The following is a 12097-nucleotide window of genomic DNA, read 5'->3' on the forward strand; positions in this document are numbered from 1 at the left end:
TTTCTCATTTTCTGGTCTTTTGTTTGTCCCGGAATCCCGGGATAAAAGTGAACGATTTCCCGGGATCCCAGGAAATCCCGGGATAAAATTAATTGTTTTAAGATATACAAAATATCTTGAAATCAAATGATATAATTATTTTTCATTTTTAAAGTAATTTATTACGTTCTGCATATTCGAGAATCATATTAATAATACTGTGTAAAAAATACATTAAAAATTACCTTCGAATTACGTAGAAATTTTCTACAAATAGAAAAAATCTATCAAAGTTTGCTGGAAACTGCATACAACAACAACAACAACAACAACAACAACAACAACAATAAGAAATGTTTTTAATTTAGTTGAAAATTAAAAAAAAAGGAACTTACATCAGACTTCTAACTTAAAGGGTAATTTTCGTTTTTTCTAAATAAAACAATACAAAATACAGTATTATTGTAAGTTTTTATAATAGGATTTTATAATTAAAAAATATTCAATACTCCAATCACTCGATCTGGTTCTTATTTAACTAATGAAAAGTCCTGCAACCAAGAATTCCCTTTTTGATTACTGTCGGTAGAATCGTCTTTAATGCATTTAAGAAAAAACAGATGTTATGTCTTCCCTTAAATGCATTCCCGAACAAACGCCGATTATATTCTCCAGTTCATCGTACTCTGTTTAATTACTTCATCGTCCGTTTCTATATTAAAAATATTCACGTTATTGTAAACATAAACGATGACAGGGTCAAAAATAAATATTGATAAAAGTAGAAACGTTTTAATAAATCTAAAAGTGTGCAACTTTAATATTTATTTTGATAAATATGCAATGTTGAAAATTCAATTTCACATTAAAATTTATTAAATATGAAAGTTTATATACACTTCAGACAATTCGATGAACAAATTTAATTGTTGAAGTAATTTTAATTCTGGTTCAAACGTATACTGACTACAATGACAGTCGAACACCGGTTTAAATACAGTTTGAATGTCCGTACAGTATAAGTTGCCTTGTCCGTTTATAGACGATTAACAGAGTCTTTAAACTGGTAACATAATGTTTTGTTTTATGTTTTGCTTGTCACATTGCAGATAATCAGACTGTCGTTGTTCTATGGACTTTAATCTAATCGAAGTTGAACAAAACCAGTGCAGAAATGTCTGTCCGTCAATTCAAAGCGAAAAAAAACCAATCCGGGATGAAATGTCAAGTCCAGTAAATTAAGTCGTAGCCGGGTGAAACGTCATTTCCGGGTGACAAAGTCGTATTCGGGTAGCAGAGTCATATCCGGTGAAAAGTGACCTCGGAAGAGAAAATTTTCATTTTACGCAGCAGAAGAAGAGCCTTTTCCACCAAGGTTTCTTCTGCTTGACGGATGTTTCGACCATCACTTTGGACTCCCCTCGACACTCCACCGTCCATTCTGCAACTTCCGGGTACCGCAGTCCCAGGTAGTCGACCACAGTCGAGGCGCTATCGTCGGGAGTAATGACAACCACCCGTTTGGTGCACTCTCCGCTCTCCTCGACATCTTTCGGGAGCACCCGAATCACTGGAAACGAAGCGGAAGACGACGACGAGCCTTCTTCCTTCTCACCATCTGCCGAAGTGCGCCACTTCTTTAATTCCTTGAAATTATCCATTCTGCAAAAGAAACAAACGACTATTATGAAAATCATTGGTTTTGTTAATTTCATTTTATGTAAATTGTAAGATTTCTAATGAAAAAAATCATTTTAAACATATAAACAAAAAGTCACAAATGAACATTATAATAAAATCTCTGTTAAATATAGTAATTTTAATGTTCGATATATAATTCGTTTCGAGACCGATCAATTGTTATGGAAATAGAGATTGGTCGGAAAATCATTGCCACTAATTGTGATATTCGGCTTAAGAATGTTCAAAAATACGTAAAATTAGAAACATCGTAGTCTATACTTACCGATAAAATCGACGTAAACGAAACGAAACTGAGAAAAACACTCGAAACGAGAAAATTCTGACAGCACGAACTAAAAATCCAACCGTTCGCAATAACAATCAACGACCGCTGGCAACAATAAAACTCCGACAATTTGTTACTACACAGAGTTTTATTGTTGCGTTGCCACGTTAATGTGGGTAAAAACCTAATATTCTCGTGTTTTGAGATGATCATCTCGTTTAAAGATGAAAAAAATTTCCATTTTATCACCACCCGAAAAAGAATAAACCCAAATTTTAAATATCCCTTTGTAATTTACGTGAGCGACAACCTATAATCTATTAATAAAATTAAATTAAGTTTATAGATAAAAGCTTATACATCGTAGGGACAATTACGCTCTGATCTATAACAAAGATAATGAGATGTGTTGAGTGATTGATATATTTTTTTACATTAAGAGAGAATTATAAATCTCATTGTAGATGTGTGAAGCCATTTGTTAGACAAAATAGAAGAGGAAGTAACTTACACTACAAATTCGATTTGTAATGCAAGTTGCTCCCGGGCTTCTGACAGTTAGAATCGTAACGCGAAGGATAGCTGATGACTCCATTATTCAGTTATGAGTGTAACTGATAACCGAAACTTAGGCACTGTTGCCCGCGCCCATTGCTTACTCTGTATTCAAATTGGACTGTCCAACTCGGCAAATTTGCATCGGAAACTAACTTTCAACACGAGGCAGGAATCTCGGCGGTCTGGTAAAGTGACGTTTGAGTATGGTGTAGACATTGATAGAAAGTAAATACAGTAATTAGTTTTACTCGTAATTGTATTTAGATGCTTGACTTACACATAAGAGCATATTAGTGTACTGTATCTGATTATTTTCTCATATAAAATCTGTATTGTGATATCTTTGCAACTTCCGCCACGTTTCTTTTTCAAGCGTCTTAAAGCCACATTTAGTGTCGGTTTAATTAAGTACAGCTGACGATAAGTTCAAGTCAAAATGACAACAATTACAGTACTTAAGCTGAAAAAAGATTCGAAAAGAATTGAAATCGATAAGACGAATTGATTCGTAGAAATAACTTCAGCACGCATTCTCATTATCATCATCATCTTTGCAACAACTTATTTAATAAGAGATAAGCATAAACATTTCAGAGACATTGTAAGTACTGAAAGTTATAACTCAAGCAAATGTATAATTCTATTTTTTAAATTTGGTGTAGTGAATGCGACATGCAAAACAATACGTTAGATTTTCTGGAAAGTAATTCAACATATAATGCTACATTTATTTATTATATCAACAAGATATTAAAATAACTAAGAATATGATTGCGATAGTTTCCCTAATAATTATAATGATTGCTATGGGTGCAGACATCTCTCGGAATTAAGTATTAGCACAGGGGTGTTCAACCTGTTTGTTTCTCTGGGCCTCATTGGAAGAAGTCAAGGAGTTTTGGGCCACCAGCAGTAGCGTAGCGTAAGGGGAGCGGCAGGGGCGGCCCGTCCCGGGCGGCACTTTTTAGGGGGCGGCAAAATTTCACAATAAATAATAATAATATCTTGTAAGAATTTGAACCATTTTATTTCATATTTTCGTCCGCCTACGACTCGGACTGATTGAAATGAGCACGACAATAGTGTTACCATCCATCCGGATAGTCCGCGAATCGACTCGCCGTTAGGGGATATCGTGCGCAACCTATTGACCTTTTTTTATTTTTATTTTTTGTTTTTTTTCTTTGATTGTGCGATTCATTTGTAATCATATACACCTCCAATATCCAATAGAGCTAGGTCACTTGCGTTACTCCTATTCAAGTCTCCCTACTCGCTAACTGTAACTGATTTAGAACCGGCATGCACTGCAAATTATTCTTCGCATTCCAAAATGATACACGCATGCGTCAAGAACTTCTGTTCGAACAAACCTCACCTGCCGTTCGGGTCGGCGATTTTAAAAAGGTGGTAACACTAGCACGGAATTTTTCATTACTTATTCTGTGACGAAACCGAATTTTAGTCTTTTAAATTGAGATACATAAATAAGGGGGCGGTGAAACTTTCCTCCGCCCCGGGCGGCTGACACACACACTACGCCACTGGCCACAAGTACTGTACATATAATATATACTTGTGGTTCAATATACAAGTATATTTAAGGATTAACATGTCTAGATTATAATAATAAGTATTAAAACTTTATCAAGATAAAGGATATTTTAAAAGTTACTTCTACAGACACTTTCAATTTTTACTTAGAAATAGATAAATTCACTTATTATAAGGGAGACAGAAATTTATTTGAAAAACACAAATGTTTGTTTTATTTGAGTCTCTAATTAATAAAAAGCAACGAAATACCATTTTAAAGTGCATTTTTATTCAACTAATATAAATAATATGTTGCCCAAAAGTAGCCAAAGCGCCAAATGATATTTTTTACGTCAAACAAAAAAAGTAGCCACATTTGGCGCAATGTAGCCAAATCTTGCAACGTTGGAAAAAATACAAAATAAAGCTGGAGTTGTGAATCAAAGAATTATAGACCCAAGTGCAGGGAAAAGAGAGAAAAGACAAAAGATAAAATAGTGAGAAAGGTTGGAAAATTAAGGGTCAACAGTAGATCTATTTAACCTTTCTCACTACTACATCTTTTGATTTACTTATCTTTCCCTCCTTTTCCCAAATTTGGGTCTATAATCCTTTAAGTCACAACTCCAGCTTTATTTAGTAATCCTTCCTCATTCACACATTTCTAAGTAGTTGAAAATATTTCGTTTCCACTCAAGAATAAAATACGAATAAAAATTTACGGCTTTGTGAAACTTCTTTTTCGAGTTTATGCCGTTGAAACAGATAAATAATAAAAAAATTAAAACATTTTGTCGGTTTTGTTTACACGTTTATTGGGCCGCATTGAAACTTGCCTTGGCCGCGGGTTGGACACCCCTAATTTAAAGTGTATAGAATCATTGGAGACACAGCAAAAATACGAAAATCTTAAATACTAAAAGTAAAAGTTTAGCAAAAACTACAACGAATTTATAAGTGTAAAGTAAGGAATATTAAAAAATATTTTCTTACTCCATCATCATCATTCTCTGCCACGAATTCATTTTTGGATAAAAATCCATCTGCATTTTCTTTTCCTTCCGATCGAATTATCTCTTTTGTTTCCTGCATCGTCTCTTTCTTTTCATTAGTTTCTACAAAGTAATCATTTAACAATTTAACTTTTTGTAATTTTATATCATAATGCGTAAACGTATTCAAACACATTCATTATAAGAAATTTAACCCGGCTAATAAGTTGATATAGAAATACATGTGTATGAGACATAACCTGTAAACAGGAATTCAGAAAGTAGTTTCATTGTGTAAACAGTAAGGTATTATAATATAATTTCAACTCAGATCTCTCCCATTGTGAACAAAAATCTGCCTACGTTTTACGACTTGTTCGTTTTTTGTAAATTAGTATACAAGCGCAGACTACGAGTTGCATTAAATACGCTAAATGTTGATGATAATAATTCCACCTAGTTTATATACAAAAAATTATATTTAAGTTTCGTGTTACATATGACGAGAATTCGAATTTAGTTCTCGATGTCTCAGTTCGACAAGCGTTTATCTTACATTTATAAAGTATCTGTTAACGTCACATACACAAGGAATCCAGAGAAAGCTTAATTTTCAAAATACAAATCAGATAGATACAAAATTGTAAATGTTATAAGATGTGAAAACTTCATAAAGACCGATTGTTCACGAGGCCTACTTCTATTTGTCACCTATTCGTGCTTTAACCACCCAAATTGAATCGCCTATATATTCCTATATCTATATCATACAAGTTATTGTGCAAATGTTGGATTGTTATATTATTATATCCAAAGATAAGAAACAAATTAGGCACGCACACATATTTCGGGAATTAATTTTGTGACTTTTTTGTGTGCTGAGGTCTCAAAACACAACGATTTCAAAAACACTGAAAAATTAAAATATTAAAAACAGCCGAAAAGGTAAAATTTAGACAATTATATTTTAATTTCTCGACATATATTTTGACGGATGATAAATTAATTGTCAATTAAATTTGATATCAGAAATAAGTACACTGCAAAACAGTGAATTCTGTCATAAAAAACATTGTGTCTCTTGCGATCATTTCATTTAATACGAATAATGTTTTCGGTAAAGTTTTATTTAATGTCCGTTAAACTTGTTACTTAAACAGTAACAAAAATAATTATTAAAAGTATTTTTGACGAAATAAATGAAATCTTTGTAGAAATAAACATTTTGAAATTACTTTTCTATTTTTGAATTCTTCTGGATATAATGACCTATCATTAAATCTCTAACTGTATTATTATCAATTAATAAACTCCACCATACCTTTAAAATGCAGTCTATTTTAAACACTTATCGAACGTTTTCGGTCAAATTAACAGACCTTCTTCAGGATCGAAGTAACAGAATTTAAATTTGCCAAACGGTAATTCCAAAAACGAACGCTCTACGATCTTCTCAGATTCGATTGCGCAAGTCCATTTGTTCTTTATAATTGTAATGCCGTCGCTTTCCATGCTGATGCTATTTTGTTTGATTCTCGAAAATTTATATTTTGCACTTTTTCCCTGTACTTATAAATGTGCCATGCCTCTGCATACTTTAGATGTGGTTTATTTTCAACCTTTTGTATAATATCTGCCTTGCTCCATTCGATTGCAATCTCTGTAGGATCCGCGATCGCATAATTAGCCAAAGCCGTGATTGGTTGTTTAAATCTTATATTCTTTTCGTGCTCCTTCAATCTTTCCTTTAATGATCTCTTTGTGGCTCCTATATAATATAGCTCCTTCTTCAGCCTTTTATCATGCAACGGTATTCTGTACACACCTGGAACTAGCCTCCTGTCTACGGGTGTTTTTTCATTTTAAGATTTTCATATAAGATTTAAACAACCAATCACGGCTTTGGCTAATTATGCGATCGCGGATCCTACAGAGATTGCAATCGAATGGAGCAAGGCAGATATTATACAAAAGGTTGAAAATAAACCACATCTAAAGTATGCAGAGGCATGGCACATTTATAAGTACAGGGAAAAAGTGCAAAATATAAATTTTCGAGAATCAAACAAAATAGCATCAGCATGGAAAGCGACGGCATTACAATTATAAAGAACAAATGGACTTGCGCAATCGAATCTGAGAAGATCGTAGAGCGTTCGTTTTTGGAATTACCGTTTGGCAAATTTAAATTCTGTTACTTCGATCCTGAAGAAGGTCTGTTAATTTGACCGAAAACGTTCGATAAGTGTTTAAAATAGACTGCATTTTAAAGGTATGGTGGAGTTTATTAAATAATGACCTACCACTCATGAAAGACTGTGGATGGATAATTAATATTAACTTTGTTCATTTAAAGATATTTTAACACAATGAGTTTAACATGAAATCATTCCTTGATAATCGTTAAACATATTAATCTATGAATCGGGTAATTCATTGTAATTTCTATGTTACCTCACCTTCATTCAATACTTCCAATTCACTCAATTCCAAGGATGATTTAGACATGATGTGAATAGCGCTGTTAATAGAATTGTCGTCATCTTCCGACGATTCATAGCCCAGTTCATCTTGTTCGTAAATCGTTTGTCCGGCCAAAGAATGAAATTTAAAATATGCAAATGAACTTTTTAATTGCCTTCTTTTGCGTTTGAAAGGTGTTATTTCAACCTCAGACAAGCAAACATAAAATCCCTCAATGTCTTCATCGGAATCCTGTAAAAAAGTGAAAAATTCTGATTTCTGATAGAATAATTTTACAGTACTCGTATATTTTTTTCATTAATTGAGAAACATTTTCATTCATAATAAATAAACAACTTGCAGCCATTTTAACTAACGCATTTTATTAGATTTACGTTGTCGTCGTGGTTTTTCAATTTTACACCTTTAAATGATAAGAGTTATTAGATTATTTTCAATTATTTTGATTGAATTGTAACTTACAGAAGAAGACAACTCTATTTCTTCCTGATTATCGAAATCGATTGCACCAATATGTTTTATATCATCCGTGGAACATTCAAATTTATCATCAATGTCCATTTGATTTTCAGAAACTAGAGAATAAAAGTACACACAATAAACACAGCAATTCGTAAAATAGTCTTCGCGTGAATTCAATAATTATATAAGAATTTTAAAGAGAGAAACAAAGGAAATGACAAATAGTTTACAGATGAAATTCTTATTGTCGAAAAATATATTTTAAAAATTTATTCTATTGCAAATCCACAAAAACAAATCTAAAAATTTAGTAAACGTCTTGTCTTGTCACAAAGCATGAATATTGACATTTTGATTTGACATTATTAATTACATGGAAAGTAATTACATTGTTTTGATCATAAAGTCGACTGAAAATGTAATATTACTGAAGAGTACCCGGTCGAAATATAGAACTGGATGTTTATTAACGTAAACTCAAAATCTTAGTTAATCTCCCTTGATCCAATTTAATGAACATTCTGAGTAAAATGTGTTTAAAATATTCAATTTGTAGATTATGTAACTGCAGTATCGACAATAGCTGTTTACATATCAATAAGAACATCCAAAGTTTGAAGTGACGGTACATTGATGTTTCTCTACTTGCATCTTGTGTCCATACACTTTGTTTATAATATTAATTAATTATTAGTTTTTATTTATGTATTTGAAACTATTTATATATTTTCTATGATTTGTAGGTTTTTAATTCAGATATTGGCTATACAATATCAGGCAGAAAGGATAAAACCCCGGTGTTTCCTTATAGTTTCCACCCAGAAAACAGCCATGTTACTTATTTCAGTTCATGTAAATTTGTCAATATTATTTAATTGTATTTTCATATTTCTATGTAATTAATACTGTAAATTAACGACACATACCGATGGTGGGCTGATAACTGATATCTGAGGAGCATTCAACAGATTTTAATGAAAAATTTCTTTCTTCCTGAGGAATTATTTCATCCAAATGTTCATTTTCGAGCGCTTCTGTTATTGGAGATTTTCTAACATATTTCATGGAGGTTCGCTCCTCTCTTCCTCCGTCCACAAGCCATATAGATAGTATTGGGCAGGTGGCCCATATTGAGGCCTCTGCCTGGAACGCTAAAAAATTAAACATAAAATTGATTAATAATAATAATTTCAAATGTCACGTTTATCTCTTATCTATACTAATATTATAAAGAGGTAATGTTTGTATGTATGTATGTAAGTTTGTTTGCAGCAGGTAATCTCCGAAACTACTCATCCGATTTCAAAAATTCTTTCACCAATATTTAGAATGGAACCTTAGGGTGTACATAGGCTGTGTATTATTCCGTTAAACATTCATATAAATTAAAAGATATAATCTAGGTTAAGGCTTTTANGAAAGTCTGCGGATAGATAATTAATGTTAAGTTTCTTAATTTAAAGAGGTTTTAACTCAATGAGTTTAACATGAAATCATTCCTTAATAATCGTTAAACAAATTAATCTATGAATCGGATAATTCATTGTAATATCTTTGTGACCTCACCTTGATCCAATACTTTCACTTCTTCACTTAATGCAAATAGAGGTTGCGGCCGACGTTTCCATCGGAAAAACGTGTACATCGGACGTTCAGTGCCGCATTCCTGTAAGCCTAGAAGTTTGACAATGGCATTTGGAACGTCAGTGGAATCATGGTCGACGTTCTAAACTCCATTGTCAAACTTCTAGGCTTACAGGAATGCGGCGCTGAACGTCCGATGTACACATTTTCACGATGAAAACGTCGGCTGCAACCTCTCTAATGAATATTTGGACGTGACGTCAGTATCGCTGTTGGTAGAACTCACGTCATCTTCGGACGATTCATGGCCCAATTCCTCTTCTTCTTTGATGGTTCCTTTGGCCAAAGAATATGTTTCTAAATATACAAATGCTGTTTTCAATGGTCTTCTCTTGCGTTTAAAAGGAGTTATTTGATCCTCTGACGAACAAAAATAAAATCCTTTTATGTCATCGGAATCCTGTAAGTGAAAAATTCTGATTTCTGATAGAATAATTTTACAATATTCGTATATTTTTTTAATAAATGAGAAAAATTTTCATTTATAATAAATAAAAAACTTGCAGCCATTTTAATTAACACATTCTATTAGATTTGTATTATTGTCATGGTTTTTAAATTTTACACTTTTAAATGATAAGAGTTCTAAGATTAATTTTTAATTATTTCGATTGAATTGTAACTTACAGAAGACAATTTACTTTCTTCTAAGTCATCAGTAGTTTTTTCACATTTTATTTCTGTGATTCTTGTTTCCATTTCAGGTTCGTCGATGGGAATAACATTTAAATTTTTATCGAAATCGTCCGCATTAATATCTTTTAGATCAGACGAGGAACATTTAATTCTATTATCATCGTCCATTTGATTATCAGAAACTAGAGAATAAAAGTACACACAATAAACACAGCAATTCGTCAAATTTTCTTTGCGTGAATTCAATAATTATATAAGAATTTGAAAGAGAGAAACAAAGGTAATGACAAATAGTTTACAGATGAAATCCTTATTGTCGAAATATATTTTAAAACTTTATTCTATTGCAAATCCACGAAAACAGAACTAAAAATTTAGTAAAAGTCTATTATTGCCACATAGCATGAATATTGCAATTTGATTTGACATTATTAATTGCCTGGAAAGTGTAAATTGTTTTGATCATAACGTCAACTGAAAATGTAATATTACTGAAGAGAACCCGGTCGAAATAAACAATTGGATGTTTATTAACGTATACTCAAAAGCTTAATCTCTCTTGATACAATTTAATGAACATTCTGAGTAAAATGTCTTTTAAATATTCAATTTGTAGATTACGTAACTGCAGTATCGACAATAGCTGTTCACATATCAATAAGAACATCCAAAGTCTGGGGTGATGGTACATTGATTCCTCTCTACTTGCATCTTGTGTCCATACATTTTGTTTATAATATTAGTTTATTATTAGTTTTTGTTTATGTATTTGAAACTATATATTTTCTATGATTTCTAGTGTTTATCATTCAGATATTGGCTATACAATATCGGCCAAAAATCTTGGCTTTTTCTTACAGTTTCCACCTAGAAAACAGCCATGTGACTTATTTCAGTTCATGTAAATTTGTTAATATTATTTGTTAATTGTATTTTCATATTTCTATCTAATTAATACTGTAAATTAAGGACACATACCGTTAATGTGCTGATAATAAAGATGTGAGAAGCATTGCTCATTTTCGAGCACTTCTGTTGATTGATTTTCTAAAATATTTGATGGAGGTTCGCTCCTCTCTTCCTCTATCGACGAACCATATTGATAGTACTCGGGCGCTTACCAATATTGAGTAACTTCTGGCGCCATATCATACTCGGATGTTTGAGTAGGCGGCGCATAATCAGGTACTTCAGTTGGAACGTACCAAGCGCCTTGTTGAAAGGGTGGACGGTAATCATAAAATACTTCCGGAGACCCATATCCAGGCATCTCCACTATCCTTCCATATTCATCGACTTGTATAAATGGTCCAAATTCGGACCATTGGGCAGTTGGCCCATATTGAGGCCTCTGCCTGCCATGCTAAAGAATTAAACATAAAATTGATTAATAATAACAAATTTCAAATGTCACATTTATCTCTTATTTGTAATAATAACAATTCTTAAGTGTTATTTCCTTTATAATAGATAATGATTATTTGCCTTACGAAATACTAAAACACAATAATATTCAACAGCAGTAATTTATGTAATTACTACCAGTTGACCCCCCATAACACTGTTGATAATTCCGTTTTATATGAATTCCATGTTGTACGAGTCACTTAGATTTTACAAATACATGTGCCGGGCTGTGAACGGCTCACGTATTTGTAAAATCTAAGTGACTCGTACAACATGAAATTCATATAAAACGGAATTATCAACAATGTTATAGGGGGGTCAACTGTATTTTAATGTGTAAAAGTAATGCATCCATCCAATTTATTTACAATAATTATTCATTACTACAGAAACACTTGATAGAATTATTACATATTACGACTCATTTATT

At 32.3% G+C, this 12097-nt stretch overlaps 2 protein-coding genes across 3 annotated transcripts; both read right to left on the minus strand.

Annotated features, from left to right (window-relative positions):
• Positions 1-881: 881 nt before the first annotated feature.
• LOC111614307 lies at positions 882-5133 on the minus strand. 2 transcript variants are annotated; one of them, XR_002754906.1, is made up of 2 exons: positions 1946-2180; positions 882-1641 (listed from the first exon to the last, which is right to left on the minus strand). XR_002754906.1 is itself a non-coding variant. In XM_023355671.1 (2 exons), exons 1-2 carry the CDS (start codon positions 5089-5091, stop codon positions 1317-1319), a joined length of 381 nt encoding a protein of 126 aa, XP_023211439.1. In that variant the 5' UTR covers positions 5092-5133; the 3' UTR covers positions 886-1316. The 2 variants fall into 2 exon arrangements, 1 of the variants encoding a protein (XP_023211439.1); XM_023355671.1 differs by lacking the exon at positions 1946-2180 and adding an exon at positions 5036-5133 and having other exon boundaries at positions 886-1641.
• A 4315-nt stretch (positions 5134-9448) lies between these two features.
• Positions 9449-11703, minus strand: LOC111614298. Its single transcript, XM_023355665.1, has 3 exons — positions 11239-11703; positions 10252-10442; positions 9449-10024 (listed from the first exon to the last, which is right to left on the minus strand). The coding sequence occupies exons 2-3, from the start codon at positions 10426-10428 to the stop codon at positions 9773-9775; spliced, it is 429 nt and encodes a 142-aa protein (XP_023211433.1). The 5' UTR covers positions 10429-10442; positions 11239-11703; the 3' UTR covers positions 9449-9772.
• Positions 11704-12097: the final 394 nt, after the last annotated feature.

The sequence above is a fragment of the Centruroides sculpturatus genome, unplaced genomic scaffold, assembly GCF_000671375.1.
Source record: "Centruroides sculpturatus isolate CEXI.00-Female unplaced genomic scaffold, Cexi_2.0 scaffold1638, whole genome shotgun sequence".
Lineage (NCBI taxonomy): Eukaryota > Metazoa > Arthropoda > Arachnida > Scorpiones > Buthidae > Centruroides > Centruroides sculpturatus.